This window comes from Phyllobates terribilis, unplaced genomic scaffold (assembly GCF_046119375.1).
Source record: "Phyllobates terribilis strain yellow unplaced genomic scaffold, ASM4611937v1 Scaffold_3__8_contigs__length_932513732, whole genome shotgun sequence".
In the NCBI taxonomy this organism is placed as follows: domain Eukaryota; kingdom Metazoa; phylum Chordata; class Amphibia; order Anura; family Dendrobatidae; genus Phyllobates; species Phyllobates terribilis.
In genome coordinates this window covers 814,663,503-814,688,209 of record NW_027362763.1, presented here as the reverse complement: position 1 = coordinate 814,688,209, position 24,707 = coordinate 814,663,503, and the positions used below count along the sequence as shown (strand labels likewise).

The window sequence follows — 24,707 nt, the reverse complement described above, 5'->3', positions numbered from 1 at the left end:
CATCACGTCATCTGAAGAGCAGTACCTTATTAGGGTGGTGGGCACCATTGACAAAAAATAGTCATGAAGACTTCTACATGTGCAAGAAAAAAATAAAAATTAATTTTCTCTGATATTTTTACAGTACTAAGACGTAGCAAGTTAGCTCTCCTTGCCAATTGGCGAAGAGTGTGTTAAATTTCACAAAAATCAGGGAGCTTGTTGATACAAAGTATAGAAGGAAAAGAAATGTGAGTGACTTATTTACTGGATAATTTCCTACTAAATAATTATAACTTCTATGTGCTCCACAGTATGGATGGTTGTTTCTACTGGGTTAATCATACCTCAGCTACTTCATGCTGGAATGTCAGAGTCATTTGAGTCCTGCCATATCTGAATGGACCGGTTTTGTTGGCCATTTCTTCTAACCACTTGATGATTAGAGGTGTTGAGACGTTAAAAGGCAGATTCCCAATAATATGTATATTTGGTGGATCTGAAAAATAATAAGTAAAAATACATTCTTATTCTCCTTTTATGAGGTGTTTTAACCTGCTATGCACTCGGGAAAACAGTGAAGGGGGCCCCCTCAGGGGTCATATTTGATGGCATGTAGAACTGGGAGCGGACTTTTTGGCTATAGCTCCTAAATGTGAGGAAAGTTATGGAAACAGACAAGCACGACTGAGCTACGCTGTTTCATTAACTCTTAAAGAAGTTATTAAGAGTTATGGAAACCACAGTGCCCAGGAAGCTATGCTGTTTTTGTATTTCCTAACTATTTCTATGGGGGTTACAGTAAGATCACAACGAAGCCGCCTTCCAGGGGGCCGGTTATAGGCCCTGCTACTCTCACCTCAACCATGAACAGCTGAGATGGGATGGGGATAATCCTTTAAGTCTTTACACATTTAGGTGACTGTTAAAGACTATTGAAACTAGTGAAAAATCACTTCATTATATACAATATGCAAAATCACCCGACCTGCTGTGAGCTATACCTAGTTAACTCTGTGAGTGAACGACATTACTATTTGTTTGCTGCATTCTTACATATGTGCTTGTTATAAAATAATTACCACTAAATGTTTTACAGTGTGGTATTGTTAGAAAGTAAAATTAATAATGCACAAAAAAACTGGTTATTTGCATTCACTCTAACACCAAAGCAAAAATTGCATATTTAAAAAAAAAAAAATTTTGCTTACCGTCTTCCCATGTTTTCTGCAAATGCTTGGGAAATGCTCTGTCCATCTTGTATGAGAGAATATCCCCATGAACAATGCACACTTTTCCCATAGATGCTTCATTTAACATCTGTAAAATAAGCAATTCTAGTAAATATGATCACATTACAAATAACCTTCTGTATAGCCGACGTCCACAGTCAGATGCTGGAGTCGCAGGAAATTATTATCATTTGCTTATATAGTGCCATCATATTCCGAAAACATTATTATCACTGTCCCCCATTGGGGCTCACAATCTAAATTCCCTATTAGTATGTCTTTGGAGTGTGGGAGGAAACCAGAGAACCTGGAGGAAACCCACGCAAACACAGGGAGAACATACAGACTCCTTGCAGATGTTGTCCTATGTGGGATTTGAACCCAGGACCCCAGCACTGGAAAGCAACAGTGATGATTGGGTGCAAGGCTCACATGACATAACAACCTATCGTGAGCCCTAGAAACGCGAATACCGACACTGCTGGAATGGCACCGGAGGTGAGTACATGTGTTTTTATTTTAAAGGGGACAAACATTCAGATTGAGAAGGGATGGACGACCCCTTTAAAAACATTGGGGGAGGATTCCTTAGTGTAAATTTACCAGAATTCTGGCTTCATTAAAGGGAAAAAAATGTGTTACAGTATATGCTATGTACTAAATTTATTCTAGTTTTAGACACTTTTTTTTTACTTTATCCAAAATCATGTGAAAAGAAATCGTACCAGAATGGTGAAAAATAAGATGTACTGTAGTATAACCTAGCCTGTCTAAAGATTAACCAAATTTATAACATAGCATGAGCCACTCGGATAAATGTTATAAATGTTAACACTGTCCTGTCAAAGTAGTTATGACCTGTTTCTGCCCCGGCACTCAAACATAACATGCGTGCAGATACAGCAGACTCAGCAGATAAGTGTCTGTGCAGAACAATGGACATAATGGGAAGTGGTCATATGGTATAATCATCCAGATAGTAGCGGTGAGGAGAAGTCCATTGTTTACAAACAGGGAAGATGGTCCGAAGTCTTTCTTGGCATAACTGGGATGCCATATTCCAGAATCTGTTATTTTTTTTAAACGCCCTGTAGTCTAATGACCCTTCTAGAATAACTCAGCCATACCTTCAGGGACTTTTCTGGCTATGATTGTGTCTCTGCTCAGTGTGAAGTGGGCGTCCCTTAGTGCTGACCGTGTGACCACTGTAAACTACCTTTCTCATGACCACCCTGCATCTTCTCAGACTCCCTGTCCTTTCCCATGTACAGATAACATTAGTTAACCTCCTAACCACTCTGTGATGTGCTAATGGCCCCCTGTGCAGAGCTGACCGCAGGCGACAGAAACTTTTTTTGTCGCGTTTTTGATGCACACACAAGTGTGAGTGATAATACATAACTCACTAGATGGTGGCCCGCATCGGGTATTCTAGAATATGTATGTAGTTTATTCTGTCATCCTCATTGGCGTATTTTCGCTTACGACCCATTGGAAGACAGGAAGCGTAAATCGTGATAGCGTACAGTAAAGAAGTATCTGTTCAGCGCGCTGTGACTGACAGAATGTGTTCAGTAAACGTGAGTGAACTACGTTGCGCTGTGACTGGGGGTTAAATTCCGCGCCAATATCTCTGACTCCGCCGCGAACAATCAGCGAGGCGTGGTTCAAATCCCGCGCCAATTTATGTCCGACCAATCAGCGATGCGGGATTTCCGTTACAGACAAACAGACAGAATTAGACGATTATATATATAGATGAGCACATTAGTATGTACTTTACTTCGAAAAGTCTAAAATGCATGATGTTAGCAGATTTCCAGGCTGTTTCTTTCATTCTCTAGACCTGTGCTCTGACATTCCTGTTTATGTATCTGTAAATTCAACATATTTATCTCTTGCAATACACAGTTGGCAGGTATGATTATTAATGAAACTTATCTGCATGTCTAACACAATATTTACAAGATTAATAAGTCCATCCTTCAGCCAAGTAGAAAGAAATGTGCAATGGCTGAAACATGACTATTAGCATAAAAAGCCGCCTCACTGTGCAAAGGAAATTATTCTAATTTAGCATAAAACTCAGATAATTGTAACGTATCTCCCATTGTAATTTACTTTTCCACTGCACATTGCTTTTCTATTCCTAGTCTTGTCGTGCTGCGTGAGCTCTGCATTATACACTTAGAACGGCAAGTATTTGCTCATAGAGGGTGAATCATTCGCCTGATTGTTTCTCCTTCATAACATTTCTTTTCTTTAGAACATGTACATCAGAAAGGCAGCACTTTACATTTAATCTCGACATTTAAATTTCTTGGCAAAACCCACAGGTTTAACCACATACTTGCTGGTACATTAATCAGTGGCTGCTTTTATACAGGCAATTATGTAATGTTGTTGGGCAATTGAAATCCCAGAAACTGTCATACATCTGTCACTTCCAACTCTGCTAACTTTAAGAAATAACCCAGTTTTAAGCTGAACTTTTTTTCTTTATCTGTAATTATGCTTAACAGTGTAAGGCTATGTGTGCACGTTGAGCATTTGATTGCAGAAATTTCTGCAATGTTTCTGCATTTCTTGTAAGCAAAAACACTGCAGAAAAAAAACGTGTGTTTGTGGTGCGTTTTTTTTATGAGTTTTTGTACAGCAATGAATGCTTTTTGGAGCTAAAAAAAGATATTTGAAAAAAGAAATGTGGGCCATTAGGCCATCATATTCTCTGGCTATTTAGATGTTTGGTTAGCCTTCACTGGCTAGATTACAGGAGGTCCCCAGAAAAAAAATTGACGTAGGGTTCCCCTATAAAATCTAACCAGCAAAAGCTGAGCAGACAGCTGTGGGCTGATATTAATAGCCAGGGAAGTGGCCATTGATACTGGCTCCCTCCGAGGCTAATAACATCAACCCTTAGCCGCCCCAGAAATGACGCATCAATAAGATGCACCAAATCAGACGCTTAGCCTCCGCTCTCACCACTTGCCCTGGTGCAGTGGCAAGTGGGGTAATAGGGTTGAGGTTCATGTCAGCCTTGTATTGGCAGCCTAATTCCTGAAGCCATTGTCCCCTGTAAAAACAAAAAAATAAAAAAGAAAATTTATACTCACTTTACACCGAATCCCCAAAGTCACTGTCACCTGTAGAAAAACAAAAATAAAAAACAACAATATCTCTCACCTGGCCAAAGTGATGAAATAAGCCCATAGTGTCCCACGATGATCTCACTTGTAGAACAGTCACATCAGCAGATGTGACTGCTCTACAAAACAGCAGGCTACACACTGATACAGACAGTGTGTAGCGCTGAGCTGCCATGAGAGTTCACAGGGGTTCATCAGCTGCACCAGCGCTGCATGAGAATTTTCTCACAAGGTGGTGCAGTAAATGAGGTCACCGGAGCTCATCAGCTGATGAACTCCAGTGAACTCTCTCATGGCAGTGTGTCAGTTTCAGTGTGTAGCCTGCTAGCGTGTAGATTTCTAAAACCCACCACTACTGTCATATATATATATATATATATATATATATATATATATATATATATATATATATATTTTATATAATAGTATATATACTGTGTGCGTGTGTATATATATACAGTATAGAGTGCGTGTGTATATTTACAGTACATGTGTTTATGCAGTGTACAGTGAATATATATATATACAGTATAGTGTCTGTATGTGTGTATAGTATGTGTGTAAATATATACAGTATCTAGTGTATGTGTCAATGTTATATAGGCATCATATGTAGACATCATATTATAAAGGGGCATTTATTTATCTGGGATATTAGCCAGTTAAGTTCTCCAGTGCCTTTAAGTGGCCTATATATTAAGACTGAGTGCCCACGATGCGGATTTAATGCATTTCCGCCGCGGAAATCAGTTAAAATCGCTTGTTAAGAGGTGTGGGATGTATCCCAATGATAATCCGCATGTGCTGTGCACATGCTGCGGAATTTTCCGCTGCAGATTATCATTGTGGAAAAATCCACAGCACAACCAATTTGGACGTGATTTCGCGGCGAAATAGCGCCCATTGACTTGCATTGAACCGCATAATATCCGCATGTATACATGGGGATGTTATGCGGTTCAATGCGCGGATGGTACCCGGGTCTGGAGAAGAGGAGACTCTCCTCCAACCCGGGTACCATGGTACCTGCATGTAAAAAGAGAATAAAAGTAAAAAAATAAAAAAAATGATTCATACTCACCTCTCCTTCGGCCACCGGTCTCCTTCTGGCTGCATCCTCTCTCCTCGGCATCCCGCGGTGTACTGGCAGGACCTGCGGTGACGTCATTTAGTCAGCTGATGGTCACGCGACCGCTGATGTCGGCGGTCGCGTGACTATCAGCTGACCAAATGACGTCACCGCAGGTTCTGCCAGTACACCGCGGGATGCCGAGGAAAGAGGACGCTGCTGGGAGGAGACCGGGGGCCGAAGGAGAGGTGAATAAATGTTTTTTTATTTCTTTTTACTTTTTTACATTCTTTTTTTACTTTAGATGCAGTATTTGAATCAGAAATCTCATAAGTTGGTCACACAATATAAATCCATGCCAGTTGCATGGATTTATATTGTGTGACCGACTTGTCAAGCCCTTTTCCAAGTGATGCTCAAAATCGCTTGGAAAGATGATTGAAAAAAAAGCATGCATAAACGCATGAAAAAACGCATGTAAAATCCGCATGCGTTTTTTCTGCCAAAGAGACGCAGAAATGCTCAGGAAATTTCTGCTTCAAATCTGCATTGTGCATTAGCCTAAGCCCAACCCCACCCCACATGTTACACCATTTAAAAAAAACTAACCCTTCTAGTATTCACAATAGTGTTTATTACATTTGTAAATCATTTAGGTGCTTCACATGATCTAACACAAAGTGTAATTAATAAATGAAAAATTTTATTTTTTTCAGTTAAAATGTAGTTTTAGCCCCAATTTTTTATTTTTCAAAAGTGTAACAAGAGAAAAAACATCATAAAAATGTTTAGGCAATTTGCCCGAGTAGGATTATACCCGTTATGGAGTGGTAGAATAATGTTTAGATGCACGTCATGGCTCAGAAAGGAAGAAGCGCCCATTAGGAAACAAATCCAGCAAAGTGTGTAATCAAAAGCCTTATTGCATTTACACAGTAAGGGCTCATTCACACATCAGTTTACATCCATAGCACTCGTACCTGTGATAGTCTATGGGGCTGTTCACATGTCAGTGATTTTTTTGTGGACTGAGTGGTCTGTGCAAAATTGCACAGACATGTCGGATAATGATCCAAGTGTCAGATCAAAATCAGTAATAAAAGTCTATGGGTCCATGAAAAAAATTGGATAATATTCGGATGCCATCCGAGTACTGTCCATTTACCACTGACTGATAGATAGGACTGATAGAAGGGAGAAGGTGGAAACATTTTTTTCTCATCAGTGAAAACTCTGATGAATATCACTGATGAAACTTGGTCAGTTTTCCTTGCATGTCAAGAAAACTGACATCTGAATGAGGCCTAAGGCTGAGGCATTTATTACAGAGGAAACCACCCATCCCCAGAAGTGACGTCATTTTTGAAAGCTATACCTCTCAAAGCATTTATCACGGGGTGTAGTGACTATCATGACTTCAAAAAGTGTCTTCAAGCAATAAGGCTATGTGTGCACGTTTAGCATTTGATTGCAGAAATTTCCGCAAGGTCTCTGCATCTCATGGCAGCAAAAAAGCAGCGGCAAAAATGCACTTTTTGCAGCGATTTTGGTGCGTTTTTGTATAGCAATGAATGCCTTTTGGAGCTAAATAAAGATATTTGAAAAAAGAAACGTGGGACATCGCTCTAACACTTGGATTACCCTTGGGCCTGGGGTGAGTATATTGGTTAATTTAAATGATTAAAGAATGTGTCTGTTTTATTTCAAATAAAGTGTTTTATTCTCAGTGTGTGTGTTTATTTAACTCTACTTAGTAATGAGGGTGTCAGGCTGACACTTCTTCATTATTAAAGCTAGGGTTAGGTGTCAGGGACACCTAATCCCATTAATCCTAATTCCGTACTTGTGTTGTCAGTACATGTAATCCACTGCATGTAATGAAATTTCAGTTGGTCAAAATCTGCAGCGAAGACTAGCATCTCTGCTACAGAAATGGACATGCTGTGGGTGAGTTTGGTTAAGTGTCAGGAAATGCTGCGGCTTTGATGCTGCGTATTTATGCAGCGTCAAACCCGTAGCAGCCAGATGTTACAGCATAGTGGATGGGATTTCTAGAAGGCATTTCTGAGGCTGTGGATCACCTGCGGACACTGACATGTGGTGCGTCTTTCAAGACCGCAGCATGTCAATTTCTCTTACGGAGTTGCTAGTCTCCGTAACAGAAATCTGACCACTAGAATGCATTGAATGCGGTAAATCCGCATGGTTGAGTGAACACATGTGGATTTACCTGCGGTCAATAGAACACAGCATTTTGGATGCAGCAAAAATATGCTGCGTCCACAGCGCTGCTACGCCAGGATCGTGGGCACATAGCCTTAAATTAAAAAAATGTTGTGGGCTCCCGAGTCATTTTTATAACCAGCAGAGGGAAAGCAGACCGCTGGGGGCTGATATTACTAACCGAGGAAGGAGCCATTAGCCAAAAATGTTACCTGGCTATGAATAACAGCCGACAGCTCTTTGCTTAGAATTTACTGGCTAGATTACAGGTGGACTCCAGAAAAAAATTGAAGTATAGTCCCCCTATAAAATCTATCCAGCGAAGGCTAGGCAGACAGCTGCAGGCTGATATTAATAGCCAGCGAAGGGGCAATGGACCCTGGCCGCCTCCGAGGCTAATAATATCAGCTCTCAGTGGCCTTAGAACTGGCACATACATAAAATGCGCCAAATATGGCGCTTAGCCTCCGCTCTTACTACTTGCCCTGGTGCAGTGGCAAGTGGAGTAATAGGGTTGGGGTTCATGTCAGCCTTGTATTGGCAGCTGACATGAAGCCCAGGTTAGTAATGGAGGACATCTATAAAACGCCCCCATTACTAACTCCGTAGTAAAGTTTTTGAAATAAACACATGGCCAGAATAAAGTCTTTTATTTTAAATAAAAGTCCACTTGGTATTAATCATTTCTTTATAAATAAAAAACAGCGTTATATTCACCTTACGCCCATTCCACTGAAGCCATTGTTATCTGTAAAAAACAAAAATAAAAAACAACCATATCCCTCACTTGTCTGCCATGATGACATAATCCAGAGTGTCCCACGAAGATCTGGGTCACTTCTAATGCAGTCACATCAGCAATCACTGATGTGACTGCTCTAGAGGACAGTACTCTACACTCCTGTCAGTGTATAATCACTCCTGTCAGTATATAGCACTGAGCTCCTGGGACGGAGGTCACTGGAGTTCAATCAGCTGATGATCAGCTAATAAGCTCCGATGACATCACTTACTGCATCAGTGGTGCGTGAAAAAAATTCTCACACAGCACCGGCACCGTAAATGACCGTAAACGGAGCTCTCAGCTGATTATCAGATGATTGAACTCCAGTGACCTCTGTCCTGGCAGCTCAGCGCTATGCACTGCTGGGAGCGATTGCGCTCCTGTCAGTGTATAGAGTGCTGCTGGGTGATCGGATCGGATTTTGACTCATTGACATGAATTGAGTCAATCAAATATCGGCAGAAAATCCGCAAATATTTTTATACTTGTGTTTTTACTTCAGATTCGACTGACTCAACTGAAGTAATGGGGTGAAAAACGCTGCAACAACGCACAAAGAATTAACATGCTGCAGATTTAAAGGCAATGACAATCCTGACAGGAAAATTCCTGATCATGTGCACAACACTTCAGGACTGTCATTGCATTAGCTGGCACAAGGATTCCCTAGCATTTTAGGCCCATTTCCAAGCTTAAAAAACGCAGCGAAAATGCACAAAAAACGCACAGTGTGCACACAGCCTAAAGGTTTTGGCCACATTTCTACGGGCTCTTAGGTGGCACTGCATTAACAGGCATGATTCAGTTGTGCAAATCATTGTGTAGGCTCAGTAATACTTCCAAAAATCATTGTCTGTGAGTTTGTGTTATACTATGCCTGATGAAGAAGCTTGAGTAGTCTCGAAAGCTTGCAACTTGTTACCATCTTTTCAGTTAGCCATTAAAGGTATCAACCACTGAGGACTCTCAAATCTAAATATTTGTCTGTGAGCATAATTTTCTATGCAGGCCATAAATGAAAGTGAAAGCTCTATCATGCAAAGAAGAAGCCATATATTAACACCGTTTGGAACACTGCTGTAGACTCTGGGACAGAGCTCATTTAAAATAGACAGAGACAAAATGCAAAATTGTTCTATGGTCAGATGACTCAAGAGGAGAGGAAGGATTCAGTTTACACATCTTGAAAGGTACTCTCAATGCTGAGGATTATATAGGTTTTAGAACAACATATGCTCCCATCCGGACAACGTCTATTTCAGGGAAGACATAGCTCCCAACTGTCCCGGTTTCCAGTCCCGCTTTGAGGGCTCAGTCCTGCGTCCCATCACGGCTCAGCTGTTTTCCCGGCTTCTATACTTACCTCTCTTCGATGTTCTCATCGCTCTGTAGCCCCTCCTTCTCGGGTTCGGGGCCGATCAGCTCTTTTTAGTGTATAAATTAAATTATATATTCACCTCCTCTCACTCCTGTTATCAGTCTCACCCAGGACTCACGTTCTATGTGCTCTAACCACTGAGCTACAGCCCATAATGATAAAGATAGGAGATTTTGGTTCTTGACTCTACATTGCAATGAATCCAGTAGCAGAGTATACAGCTCCATAAAAATACATTGTGTAGGCTGTATACTGAGGTGAAGAAAAATATTTATCTGCTATAAAGCTATGAGCCCACGATCTGAAATAGCAGCATTTTGGACACAGCTCACCTGCGCTGCGTCTAAAACGCTGGGCTCTACATTACAAGAACAGTGGATGGATTTATAGAAATCCCATGCCCACTGTCCTTCTATTTGATGCTGCTTAAACTCGCCAGTGGTGCGGATTTACAAGCCGCAGCACGTCAAGACACTATGAAGTTTCCACAATAGAATGTCATTAGATGCGGTAACTCCACATGGATCAGTGAACAATTTCGGATTTACCTGCGTGATTATAACGCAGCGTTTTGGACGCAGCGAGAATACGCTGTATCCAAAGAACTGCTGTTCCTGATAGTGGTAATGTAGCCTAAAAGTATTAAAAATAATAAGCAATTAAATTATTTTTTTTTTTTATTGTCTACTCAGGTCTAGGAACTCACAACCTTCATATTACAGATTAATGGGAGCTTTAGTGAGCTGAGCCACAAGCTCTAGTGGTGTAGTGAAGAGAATTTCATGTACTTCATCTGTACTGCAGAATATGACTAAGCTGATATATTGTACACAGCAGTGTATTTCTATGTATTTTTATTCTACAGGGAGAATCAGGGTATGTGCCCATGATGTGTACCATCCTGTGGCTGCAACACTGCGGAATGGCTGGCGGCTTCCGCTCAATATGCCATTTTTAATTTTTTTTTCACCTGCGGACTTAACTCATAGAGGTTAGGTCTATGGAGAAAGCACACATGCGGACTCGCAAGAGAACTTGACATGCTGCAGTGTAGAAAGACACGCCACATGTCAGTTTCCACGAGTCATATGCATAGTGGACATGGGATTTCTAGAAATCCATCCATTATGCTCCAACATCTGGACGCCGCGGGTTTGACGCTGCATAAACACGCAGCATCAAAACCGCAGCGGCCCCGGATCGTATGCACATACCTGAAGAGACTTTTTCCATCTTATAAAATTACTAAAAAAATAATAATGAAAAACACTTGATAATGAAAAAAAAAAGATTTTTAATGCGCTTATTTTTAAATAATAAACATCACAAATCAGCAAATAACATGGACATATTTGGTGTTCCTGTAATCGTAACGACCCACACAACACAGCGATCAGATTATTTACGGGGATCGGTAAAGGAGGTTAAAAAAAATGACGTGATTTATATTTTTCTCTATTATATCCATAAAAATGTAATAAAACGGTAATGCTGAGACCGCATTCTGCATTCTTTGTGCTGCTTTTTTTCTGCAGGTGTTCGCACCACACAGCACAGTAACAATCTTTTCTGATTATTGGTGTTTGCTGCGTTTCTTTTATGCATTTTCCTCTTTGTTTGATGCGATTTTGAGGAAGATATGAAGCAGAGCTTTTAACGCTTTTTAACAGTACAGAAAAGCTTTCATTCTTATTGTGGAGTTTGGTGCAGATCCTGCAGAAAACAAAAAACACCGTATTTCTGTAACATGTGAACTTGTGCCTTACAGACACAAAAAAGGCAGATGTCGTATAGTGAAGCTACATAATGATGAGAAAGTTTTGGTGGCTCCGACTGTGAATGAGGGAAGAAAAAATAATCCACAGGTCCCATCTAGAGATGAGCAGGAAGCACAGATGACGTTGCACTGCCCTGAGTGATCAAAAGCTGCCGGGGACGCCGGATGGTTAAAGATTCACGGCCTTCTGTCGAGCTGTCAGGTACCAATGACCTGGATGCTGGACCAGAGACCCGAGAATCCATCCGCTCATATCTAGTACCAACTGTCACGGATAAAGTGGACAGTCCTGGATTTGGGTTTACGCCCTGCAGTCTCAGGCGTCTGCTGAATGCCCGCCATTACCAGCGCCCCTCTGACATATCCTCCTGCCATGGGAGAAAAATGGTAAATGGGCGTGGATTGGGGTGTGGCCAAAATTTGCCATGATGAGTCCATCTTTCTGTTCTTCAAAAGTTGGGAGGTATGGGGAAGACCCTGCATATTTCAGCAAGACAGTGCTAAACTACATAAGGATCCATCACAACAGTATGGCTTCACTGAAGAGTTTGGGTAATTAGCTGCTCTCCTTCAGGCCATCAGTTCATCAATAGAAACATTTGACACATTTTAAAGCCAGAAATCTGGCAAGGAAAACCTAGGACTGTTGAACACTTAGAAGCCTTCATCAAATAAGAATGGGACAACATTCCTCTCCCAAAACTCCCGCAGGTGGTCTCCTCACTTACCAGGTATTTACTGTAAAAAGAAGAGGGGTTGCTACACAATGGTGGACAGGCTTTGCTCCTTCATGTTTGAGATGTGTTGCTGTCATCAATTTCTAAATTAGGTATTTTTTTCAAATGAAATGGAAAAACGTTCACCTTCTGATATGTGGCATGTGTTCCATTGTGAATAAAATATGGCTATAAATGATTTCCAAATCATTGTATTCTTGTTTTCATTACATTTTACACAGCCTCCCAACTTTTTGTGAATTGGAGTTGTACCTTATTAGGGAAACTGCCTCTTTTCCCACTTACCAGAATCCTCTTCTGACCCTGCTGCCTAATGTTTCTACATTTACTCAGAATTCAGTGGTAAAAAGCCTAAATGTGCAGCAAATGGCAAAAAGTGAACATTTCAAATTTTCCCCAATTAGGGCTTATTTTTTATGCTGATGACAGTGTGCTATAAGTGAGACTAATGAGATAGCAAATGTATAAAATTGTATTAATGTTTTCCTATGCTTGCACATTAAAAATACTTTGTAAATACACACATTCTTCTGCTGCCATATTCCGTGAGACATAACATTTATATTTTTCTATTAAAGCTGTAGTGGGGCTTATTTTTTTATTTTTTAAGACAGACGGGTTGAAATTTTTATTGGTATAATTTTGTACATTGTATGTGAATTTTTTAAATTGTCTCACAAAACATGGAATAAAAAGTAAGGTAACATAAAAACAGCGATCTGACTTTTTTATATGGTGTTCACTGGGTTGGATAATTTTATTTTATTAATTTTATAATACGACGATACCATATGTAACGTTTACATAAATTTTACCACTTTTTTACTATAAAATCCAATTTTAAACAAATATAACGTTTTTATGTGTTGACACTTTTTTGTTGACAGGGCTTATTTTTGTTGGTCCCATTCTGGGGTTCATACTTCTTGATATCATTTTTCTTAAAATATTGAATAAAAAATTAATACATCTGCAATTCTGGCTTTTTTTCCCTAATGTTTGCTTTACAGCAGGGTTCTCAAACACGCAGCCCCTTAGCCTTCATTTTGTGGCCCTCGGGCCCCTGAGACGATCGTGGCCCGGTCAAGGGGCCGCCGATGTTGGTGTTAAATTTGCTTGAACACACATTCAATTGAAATGTATTGCATCAAAGAGACTGGCTTATTGCACCGCAATACCAGTAACAGCCAACAGCCAATCAGAGGCTGGCGACTGACGTCGGTATATAAGTCGCGGCAGTGCATGGCATCACTGCCATGTGCCCCCCAGCTATGGAGGAGAAAGAGGACACTGTTTTCCAAGGGAGCAAGGTCAGGTAAGAAGAATTTTATTTTTGTGTGTGTGGAAAGAGCGACATTGTTACAAGCACAAGATGGGGACATTACTACAACATGGAACCAGGATGGGGATATTACTATAAGTTGGGGACATTACTACAAGATGGTACCAGGATGGGGACATTACTACAAGACAGGGGATATTATTACAGGATGGGGAACCTTTAATACTGGTTGAGGGACATTATTACAGGATGAAGAACATTATTACAGGACAGAGGACATTATTACAGGATTGGGACATTATTATAGGACAGGGGACATTACTACAGGATTGGGGACATTATTACCGGATGGGGGAGATTACTATAGGACAATGGAGAAGCAAGAGAAAAGTGGTACACTAAAGTTGCGCATACCTTGCGTACAAAAACAGTAGTAAAAATACATAAATTTTATCATACCTTACATTAAAAAACATTAAAAACAGGTGAAAATACCAACACCCAAAGCACACGAGAGGAATGCATCCATAATGAATACAGTCAAAAATAAATGACAATGCAATAGTATGGACAGTACATATGGTATTGAAACCTGGTGGCCTGCATGTAGATGCAAATTAAAGCAAATACAATGTATGTAATATGCCCTTCAGTAGGATAACAGTGACATCAGCTGGAACGGCCCATAACTTATCAAACAAATAGCAGATAAGATATGCAGAGAGAATATATACTCTCAAAAGCAATGTCACTATAAGGCAAGGTTTAATAACCCATGCCATCAATTACCATCAAATAGTGTGGCAGATAAAAAAGGAATGGTGCCAATCAGGTCACTCAAGTTATATATGATAGAGTACAAAATGCTGACCAACTGGTCACATAGAATCAGCCATATCACCCTTGGAAGACCATATTGCAGATCAACCCAGGGACCCCATGCAGATAGCTGTGGAATACAGCTTCATCAGGGCAAGTATGTGGAAAGAGGAGGAGTAGTAAGGTTTATAAGACCAAATAATTTTAAAAAATTACCGGTGGCTGTGCTGACGTATCGGAAGGAGGAAAGTCCTGACAGGAGACGGTTGTTTGCACATAGCATGCCGCGCCACAATAGACGCCAGCACATACGCACTATGACTAAAAAATTATGTCAAAAGCTCGTAAGAGCTTGTAACCAAGGACGCGAGTCCGTGTCAGTGAGTCATGCGTAGCAGACGCATATAGCGTCATAGTAAATGCTGACACGTGGTAAAGCCACAGGTACGAGAGCGCCTGTAACTGGGGACGCAAACAACAGAACGTCTGGAAATAGGTACATCGGACCTCATAATAGAGGCAGACACAAAAAGCACTCTGGTGATATTAAAGCGCACCTGTCAGCAGCATTGTGATTAGTAAATTACATACACAGTCAGGTGGGCGACATTACATGGATTAAAATGATACCTTGGTTGATGAAATCGGTCCTGTGGTTCTTGTGTAATCTTTACTTTCAGTTTTGAGATAATGATATGCTCATGCTCTGGGGTGGCCTGTGGGTGGCGCTCTATCTGGTGCTCTGCGTACATATTTATCTGTATACTCGTATGACAGGTCACTGATCCTTCACTTACCTGCCTCCTATTATCTAGCCCCGCACTATTAGATGTATTATGTAAAATAGGAGGCAGGTCAGTGAACGATCAGTGAGCTGTCATAAGAGCATACAGATGAATATGTAAGCAGAGCACCAGATAGAGCACCCCCCCTGGAGCACGAGCATATCATTATCTCAAAACTGAAAGTAAAGATTACACAAGAACCACAGAATGGATTTCATCAACCAAGGTATCATTTTAATCAGTGTAATGTCGCCCACTTGACAGTATATGTAGTTTACTGAGCACAATCCTGCTGACAGTTGGGCTTTAAACAGTATTATTGCACTGAAAAGGTTTAACATACAATCGAACATAACATGATTTGTGCTATTAATATATAGCATACATGATGGGGATATTTAATGACGATATCCAAATGATCCATAATGTTAGATGTTCTAGATATGTGTCATGGGTGATAGCCCAAGACCTCAGACACACAGCCTAACATCTGGTAAAATACAAAAGAGTCCCATAACACTGCAGAAGGCAGTGTATAGCAGACATTTGCAAGGGGGAGCCCACCCACGAACCCGGCCACAGAGGGTTAGAAGTTCCTAAACCACATATGCTGCCCAGAAATTGTAACTAGAATTGGTATAAAACCATTGGTGCACACAAAAAATGACAAACCATACAGGGAGATCCCTGGGTAGTAATATCAAGGCTTGGTTAAATTTAGATTCAGATTTATTTATGTTGCAACATAAACAGGTAGCGCATGTGCAGACTAGTACCACCAAATACACTCCATCAGATCTGTTGTCCTATGAACCCTGATGCTACCAGATCTGGCCACATCAGTGAAAGCAGGAGCACCACTTAAACTCCCCCAGATCAAATCAAACAATTATCACAAAGTACATGAATGGTTAATAGAGACAACCTCGTGTCTTCCTGCCTGTAGCCAGCCCAAGCCACACAGTGACCTGAGGTGTCGTTGGACCAGCAAGCTTGGATCCAGCCAAAATGGTAGGGTGAGAAATAGAGAAAAAGCAGAGTACACAAGAGTCCACCTAACAGGAACTTGTTCTATATAGAGAAACGCAGCCTAATGGTTACAAATAGCAATATGGAGAAATCAAGTATCAAAAAGACTTAGCTGATCTACTATTTAACCCGGTATATAGATTAAATAGGATTCTAGAAAAACGTCTTAAAGCACTGTCCATCAAAGAGTCAAATGGTTTCCAGCTGAATCTGCAAATCCAGCCCCTATGCATTTGTGATTGTCGCCTCTTTGCTGGTACGCTCCAACATAAGTCCATTATAATGGAACCTCAGATATTGTCGGATAAGATTCAATTTTGAAAGAAGGTAGAATCTGGTGTCCATGTAGGTAAAAGATCTTCAGTTGTTATTTAAGCCACATAGCTGCCCATTTATGTTGAGGCTGCAAGACATCATGAGAAAGGAGGATTCCAAAATAAATCTAGGAGGTAACAGATCCAAATGTTAGATTATTTTTTTGGCTAATCTGAGACAGTGTTTTAGATGCACAATTGTTGCTTAGACTTAGCCTAAAAAGCCTGTATAAAGTAATTCTTCATTAAGCCCCTCTGGTGAAGATGATTTCAAAGAGAAGATCCATCTCGATTCTATCTGTAGCAACCGTCTTCGAATATTTCCTCCCCTGATATTTGTAAGTAGAGTTTGTAGGCCAATAACTCTAATACCCTCAGGCTTACCTTGATGGTATGCTAAGAAGTGTGAGGCTACAAAGGTCAGTTTTACCCTTTCTCCTGGTCCGTCCGTGCTAACTGAATCGTGGAAATGTGCTTCTGAATCCATTTTCTAAAGTTCCTGCGATGTTTGGCCAACATAGACTTCATCAAATGTACAGATGATGGCATAAATAACATTTTTGGTCTTACAGTTAATAAAGGCACGCAAAGTGTGCTTTTGAGCGTCCAGTGGATTGATAAAAATGTCCCTTATAGGGGCCATGTGCTGGCAAATATTACAATTGCCGCAAGGAAACGAGCCCTTTAGTCTTATGCCACGTTGTAGCTTATGGGGAAGATGCAGAAAGTGACTTCTGGTCAATCGATCACCCAGATTCAGGGCTCTTTTTGGGGTGAGATGGATTTTCTAGTATAGCACGCCTGATATTTGGGTAGTAATTTTTTGATAGATTATATATATTACAATTTTTTGTGAATAGTTTATAGAGTGGTTGTTCCAAGATGGATTGGGAGGCACAAAAGGCCTATTGGACTAACCAGTCAGCAAATGTTTTTTCTTCTAGTAATGCAGAGGGTATCGGATCCTGATTTTTCTCAGCTGTCAGATGAGTTGACCACTGCTCATGAACTGGGCATCAGACTCTGGTGGAACATTCGAAATCTGGAAGAGTACCTCAAGACCCCTATTACACCTAGGGGACAGAGTTCAAATTTTCCCTGCCTGGGAACCCACACTATGATGACATCATGATCTCCTGCAGCCTCAACATAACTGGGCAGCTATGTGACTTGAATAACAACTGAAGATCTTCTACCCACATGGAATCAAGATTCTACCTTCTTCTTTCAAAATTGAATCTTATCATGCAATATCTGAGGTTCCACTATAATGGACTTATGTTGGGGCGTAGCAGTAAGGAGGTGACAATCACAAACGCATAGGGGCTGGATTTGCAGATTCAGCTCAAAACCATTTGACTCTTTGATGGACAGTGTAAAGGCTGCCAGCCAGATATGTCCGGCATCATGGAGGAGCTCCTCAAACACCTGCTACAAAGCCAACAGCAGCAGCAGCATCGGGAGCAGCAACAGGAGACAAGCAGCAGCAAGATACTAATAAACTCCTGATGCAGCAGATTCAGCAGCAACAATGGCAGATGGAACTTCTAGCGGGGGAAATTCGCAGCAGAGAGGCCACCTCACCCCCAAGTCCAGGTGATGATTCACACGTCAAGAAGATGGTAAGAAGAGCATTACAGAAAATACCCCGGGGGATGACATAGAGGCCTTCCTGACTGTTTGAAAGGGTCGCCGAGAGGGAGAAACTTCCGCCAGAACAGTGGGCAAAGGTGCTGGCACCATACTTGACGGGGGAGCCCCAGAAGGCTTACTATGACTTGGCTCTGCAGGACGCCAAGGAGTATGGTAAACTCAAGACTGAGATTCTGGCGTACTTGGGGGTGATGATGACTGTCAGCAGGTCCACCGCTGGGCGTATTACCGGGACAAATCCCCTCTCTCCCAAATGTTTGACTTTTTGCAGCTGGTCCAAAAATGGCTGCAGCTGGAGTCCTCTACGCCTGAGCAGATGGTAGAGCAAGTAGTAATGGACCAGTTTGTGCATTCCCTGCCAAGGCCAATACTAACTTGGGTTGCCCAGGGTGATCCCCGGGATGCCGATGAACTGATTGGATTGGTCGAGAGATACCAGGGGATCAAGGGTTCCTTGGGAAGGCAGCCCACTCCATACTGGGGGTCCCAGCATGGGGCAGAGGCCCAAAAGGGGGTGAGGCGTCCAAGGTCCACAGGGGCGGGGGAGTTGATGCCCAAGGTCCCTACGGGTGATGTCATTTGCTGGAGGTGTCACGGCCCAGGCCACATAGCCGCCCATTGTCCCCTGAACCCCAAGCAGATGGACCGCAGCATAGAACTGTTCATATTATGCGTATCCGACCTTCAGTGCGAACTGTTCACCCAGCGAGGGGCCACAAGCAAACTTGTGAAAAAGAACGGGTGGCAGGTAAAGGCGCTGCTAGACTCCGGGAGTCTGGTGACCCTTATGAGGGACACTCTTCCTCTCCAAGTGATCCCGAGGAAAAAAGTTGGCATACGGTGCATTCATGGCTATGCTAAGGACTATCTGACGGCCAGAGTGAACATTGAAACGGCCCACGGTACTGAGTCCCAAGAGGTCGGCATCGTCCAGGACTTGTTGCAGCCCATTATTATAGGCCGGGACTTTGGTTTATTTTGGGATCTGTGAGGGAAGGGTTCCAAGTTCGCTGTCTCGGAAAAGAAACCAGCTAACCCTGATGAGGTATCACCACACCCAGAGCCAGACGGGTTAGCCTTTTGTGTCCTTTTGAGGGATGAGGAGGTAGGGTCCCCTGAGTGTGACATTCCTGAATTAGTGGTGACCAGCGAGAATTTGGGGTCTGCCCAACATAGGGACCTAAAGCTGAAGGAAGCCTTTAATAATGTCACCGTCATAAATGGGGTTGCACAGGAGCCGGAGGCTGACACAATGTTTCCCCATTTTATGATGAGTGGGGAATTGTTGTACCGAGTCACGAAAATGAGGGAGGAGCGTGTGGAGCAGTTAATAGTGCCAGGCCCCTATAGATGGAAGGTGTTGGACATTGCCCATTCACATGTCTTGGGGGACATCTGGGAGTGGAAAAAATGCAGGAACAGATTGTGCAAAGATTCTATCGGCCTGGATGTCACCGGGAAATACTGAAGTATTGCAGGTCTTGTTCTACATGTCAGATAACCGCCCCCACCTCTCACTTTCGAAGTCCCCCCGTGCCATTGCCCATTATTGAACTGCAATTTGAGAGAATTGCCGTAGGTCCCTTGGTTAAATCTGCTCGTGGGCATCAATATATATTGGTTATCCTGGACTATGCCACACGCTATCCTAAAGCGATTCCACTGAGGAACTCCTCCCCTAAGAGTATAGCCCGTGAGTTGGTCCACGTTTTTTCCCGAACAGGCTTACCAAAGGTAATCCTGACTGACTAGGGAACTCTGTGAGTAAGGTGATGAGGGAGTTATGCAAACACCTACAAATTTCCTGCCTGAGGACTTCAGTATACCATCCTAAGACAGATGGCCTTGTGGAAAGGTTTAATAAGACTCTGAAGAGTATGCTGAGGAAGGCCATAGAAAAGGACGGTAGAGACTGGGAGTGTCTCCTACCGTATCTGTTGTTCTCCATCCGAGAGGTTCCATAGGCCTCTGTGGGGTTCTCGCCGTTCGAACTCCTGTACGGCCGACATCCGCGGGGTCTCCTGGATGTCGCAAAGGAAACCTGAGAAGCCGAGGTCACACCCCACAAGAGCGTCATTGAGCACGTCGCTCTGATGCAGGAGAGGGTTGCGAAGGTGATGCCCATCGTAAAAGAACATCTCCTCCAGGCACAAGAAGCTCAGGCCAGGGTATACAACCGGTCAGTCAGATTGAGGCAATTCAATCCGGGAGACCGAGTCCTCCTGCTAATTCCTACGTTGGAGAGCAAGTTTTTGGCCAAATGGCAAGGGTCATATGAGGTGGTGGAAAAAATTGGTAAAGTGAACTAGAAGGTTCATCAACCAGGACAACGTAAGCCATACCAGATATACCACATCAACCTTATCAAGCCTTGGCAAGACAGAGAGGCTGTGGAAGCTAAATGATTGCTGGTCAAGCCAGAAGGTGACGTTGGGGGAGTCGCAATAGTGGAAACGCTAACGAAGGCCTAGAAACAGCAGTGTCGGGAGTTGCTGCAGAAGAACCGGGATCTGTTCTCGGAATTGCCAGGCTGCACAAGGGTCATAGAACACGAGGTCCTGACGGAGCCACATGTGCGGGTGAACGTGAAGCCCTATCGGATACCTGAGGCCCGACGAAAGTTGATTTCCAAAGAGGTGGCTCATATGCTGAAACTCGGTGTCATTGAAGAATCCAAGAGCGGTTGGTCGAGCCAGATCGCCTTGGTCCCAAAGCCCGATGGTGAGTGGAGATTCTACAACGACTATCGGAAGTTGAATGAGGTCTCCAAGTTCGACGCATATCCCATGCCACGCATCGATGAGCTGATCGAAAGGCTTGAGCTAGCAAGGTACATAACCTCCCTGGATTTGACGAAGGGATATTGGCAGATCCCCATGGCACAGCGAGCTAAAGAGAAGACTGAATTTTCTACGCCGGACAGATGCTTCCAGTATGTCCGGATGCCGTTTGGACTGCAGGGGGCCCCGGCAACCTTCCAGAGAGCTATGGATCGAATCCTTGCTCTCCATAAGCAATTTGATGCTATGAGGGAGGCGGGGTTTTCAAGAAACCCAAAGAAATGTGCCATGGGGAAAGAAGAGGCCAAGTACCTCGGATATGTAGTGGGTAGAGGCGAGAACAAACCCCAAATTACTAAAGTGGAAGCTATCCGAACTTGGCAGAGACTGCTGTCAAAAAAGCAAGTTAGAGCCTTCCTGGGAATCGTGGGATACTACAGGAAGGTTCATCCCAAACTTCACCATGGTGGCTGCACTCCTGGACTGACCTCCTTAAGGGAATGAAATCAGCTATGACCAAGTGGATGGCAAAGGCAGAGACAGCCTTTCAAGAGATGAAAGTGGCTCTGTGCAGGCATCCGGTCCTGGTTGCCCCCAACTTCAAGAAAGAGTTTATACTCCAGACAGATGCCTCATATGTCGGTTTAGGAGCAGTCCTTTCCCAGGAGATACACGTGGAGGAGCACTCAGTCCTCTACCTGAGTAGGAAGCTGTGCTCCTGCGGAAAAAATTATTCCGTCATAGAGAAGGAGTACTTGGCCATAAAGTGGGCAGTGTACATCTTACGGTAATATGTTACGAAAATTTAGATTAGTATCCGACCATGCCCGACTCAGATGGATGAGGGAAACAAAGGGAAAAAATGCCAGGATCACCCGCTGGTTTTTAGCCCTACAGGACTTTAACTTCAATGTAGAACATAGAGCAGGAAAGCTACACGGTAATACCGATGCCCTCTCGAGAATCCCCTGTCTGGTAGTACAAAGTGCCAAGCCCCACTGCTTTAGGCAGAAGGGGGAGGTATGTAAGGTGGCTAATGGTCGCGTAGTTGATGAGAGGTATGTATCACAGAGATGGCTGGTCTCTGTGATGTAGCCCGGAGTATTTCTCTAGTGCACATAAGCACTAAGAGGATCGTTTGGTGCACCTGGGAGCCGGGTTACGGGTAGCTAGGAGTGCATGGGCGGGTCCAGCTACCCACATACCTCACCTCTGGGTGTGGTTAACAGCCTATAAAATGGAGGCTGTTGTTTGGCACATGGTCTGTGTGTCTGGAGGGAGAAGGCCTCCTGTGTATGTTTTGCCACTAATCGCACCTGAGTGAGTACAAACCCCACAATACCTATTTCATCTATATACCGGGTTAAACAGTAGATCAGCTGAGTCTTTTTGATACTTGATTTATCCATATGGCTATTTTTAACCATTAGGCTGCGTTTCTCTATATAGAACATGTTCCGGTTAGGTGGACTCTTGTGGACTCTTGTGTACTCAGTTTTTTCTCTATTTCTCACCCTACCAATTTGCCTTGATCCAAACCTGCCAGTCCGACGGCACCCCAGGTCACTGTGTGACAAGGGCTGGCCACAGCTAGGGAGACCCGGGTTGTCCTTATTAACCATTCATGTACTTTGTGATAATTGTTCTCTTATCAGTCTGTTCGATTTGATCTGGGGGAGTTTAAGTGGTGCTCCTTCTTTCACTGATGTGGCCAGATCTGGTAGCATCAGGGTTCGCAGGACGACAGGTCTGATGGAGTGTATTTGGTGGTACTAGTCTGCGCATACGCTACTTGTTTACGCTGCAACATAAATAAAAGAGTTCAATCAAGCCATGATATTACTACCCAGGGATCTCCCAACATGATTTGTCATTTTCTGTGTGAACCAATGGTTTTATACCAATTCTAGTTACAAGTTCTGGGCAGCATATGGGGTTTAGGAACTTCTAACGCTTTGTGTCCGGGTTGGTGGGCTCCCCTGTGCAGATGTCTGCTATACACTGCCATCTGCAGTGTTATGGGACCCTTTTGTATTTTACCAGATGTTGGGTGGCGTGTCCGAGGTCTTGGGCAATCACCCATGACATATCTAGAACATCTAACATTATGGATCTGTCCATTTGAATATCGTCATTAAATATCCCCATCATGTATGCTATATATTTATAGCACACATCATTCTATTTGCGATTGTATGTTAAACCGCTTCAGTGCAGTAATACTGTTTAATGTCACCAGAGTAATTTTTGCTTCAGCCTCTATTATGAGGTCCGATGTACCTATTTCCAGACGTTCTAGTGTTTGCATTCCCAGTTACAGGCGCTCTCGTACCTGTGGCTTTTCCACGTGTCAGCATTTACTATGACGCTGTATGCGTCTGCTACACTAGACTCACTGTCAGGGACTCGCGTCCTTGGTTTCAAGCTCTTCCGGGCTTGTGACATAATTTTCCGGTCATAGTGGGGTCTATTATGACACGGCATGCTGTGTGCAAACAACCGGCTTCTGTCAGGACTTTCCTCCTTCCGATACGTCAGCACAATCACAGGTAATTCATTTTTTTTAATTATTTGGGCTTATATACCTTACCACTCCTCCTCTTTCCACATACTTTCCCTGATGAAGCTGTGTTCCACAGCTATCTGCGTGGGGTCGTTGGGTTGATCTGCAATATGGTCTTCCAAGGGTGATATGGCTGATTCTATGTGACCAGTTGGTCAGCATTTTGCACTCTATCATATATAACTTGAGTGACCTGATTGGCACCATTCCTTTTTTATCTGCCACACTATTTGATGGTAATTGATGGCATGGGTTATTAAACCTTGCCTTATAGTGGCATTGCTTTTGAGTGGATATATTCTCTCTGCATACCCTGTCTTATCTGCTATTTGTTTGACGATAAGTTATGGGCCAGTCCAGCTGATGTCACTGTTCTCCTACTGAACGGCATATCTATAATATAAAGCGGGATGTGTGTCTCTGTCTGAAACCTCGATAGACTGCGCATGCGTGACGCGCAGTCTGGCTCCAGAGAGAAGCACGCATCCAGCCGTTACAGGTAAGAGGAGGTGTATGGCGCCGGAGATGGCGGTATGCGTAGACACTGAACGCATACCGCGATTTCCGGCGCCATACTTACATATTACCTGACCGGGAGGAGCGTTGCCGCGGCGCCTCTCTTCGCTGGAGACCGGGGGCGGAGTGAAGGCGTCGGACCGGCGCGTGCACATTGCACTATCCGGCGCCATTTTACTGCAGACACATTTACAGTGTGTCTTCAGCAAAATGGCGCCGGCAGAGAGGACGCAGCAGCGCTGAAGTACAGAGAAGAAAGGTGAGTATAACTGTTTATTTTTTTTGTATGTGTGTACAGTGTGAAAGTGATGAGGGGTACCACACATACCAGGACTGGGGGGTGAGGGGTACCACGCATACCAGGATTGGGGGTGAGGGATAGGGTGCCATGCATACCAGGATGAGGGATACCATACACACCAGGATAAGGATGAGGGGTGCCACGCATACCGGGATTGGGGGTGAGGGATAGGGTGCCATGCATACCAGGATGAGGGATACCATACACACCAGGATAAGGATGAGGGGTGCCACGCATACCGGGATTGGGGGTGAGGGATAGGGTGCCATGCATACCAGGATGAGGGATACCATACACACCAGGATAGGGATGAGGGGTGCCACGTATACCAGGATTGGGG

At 43.2% G+C, this 24,707-nt stretch overlaps 1 protein-coding gene across 2 annotated transcripts in view; it reads right to left on the bottom strand.

The window, feature by feature from the left end:
• The window catches only part of TFB1M (transcription factor B1, mitochondrial), a 213,471-nt gene that overhangs the window by 153,368 nt on the left and 35,396 nt on the right, over positions 1-24,707 (bottom strand). For both annotated transcript variants that reach the window (XM_073672427.1, XM_073672429.1), the window contains exons 4-5: positions 1,191-1,299; positions 327-478 (exon numbers count right to left, since the gene is read on the bottom strand). In XM_073672427.1, the coding sequence (XP_073528528.1) occupies positions 327-478; positions 1,191-1,299 (261 nt within the window). The remainder of the gene's footprint in view (positions 1-326; positions 479-1,190; positions 1,300-24,707) is intronic.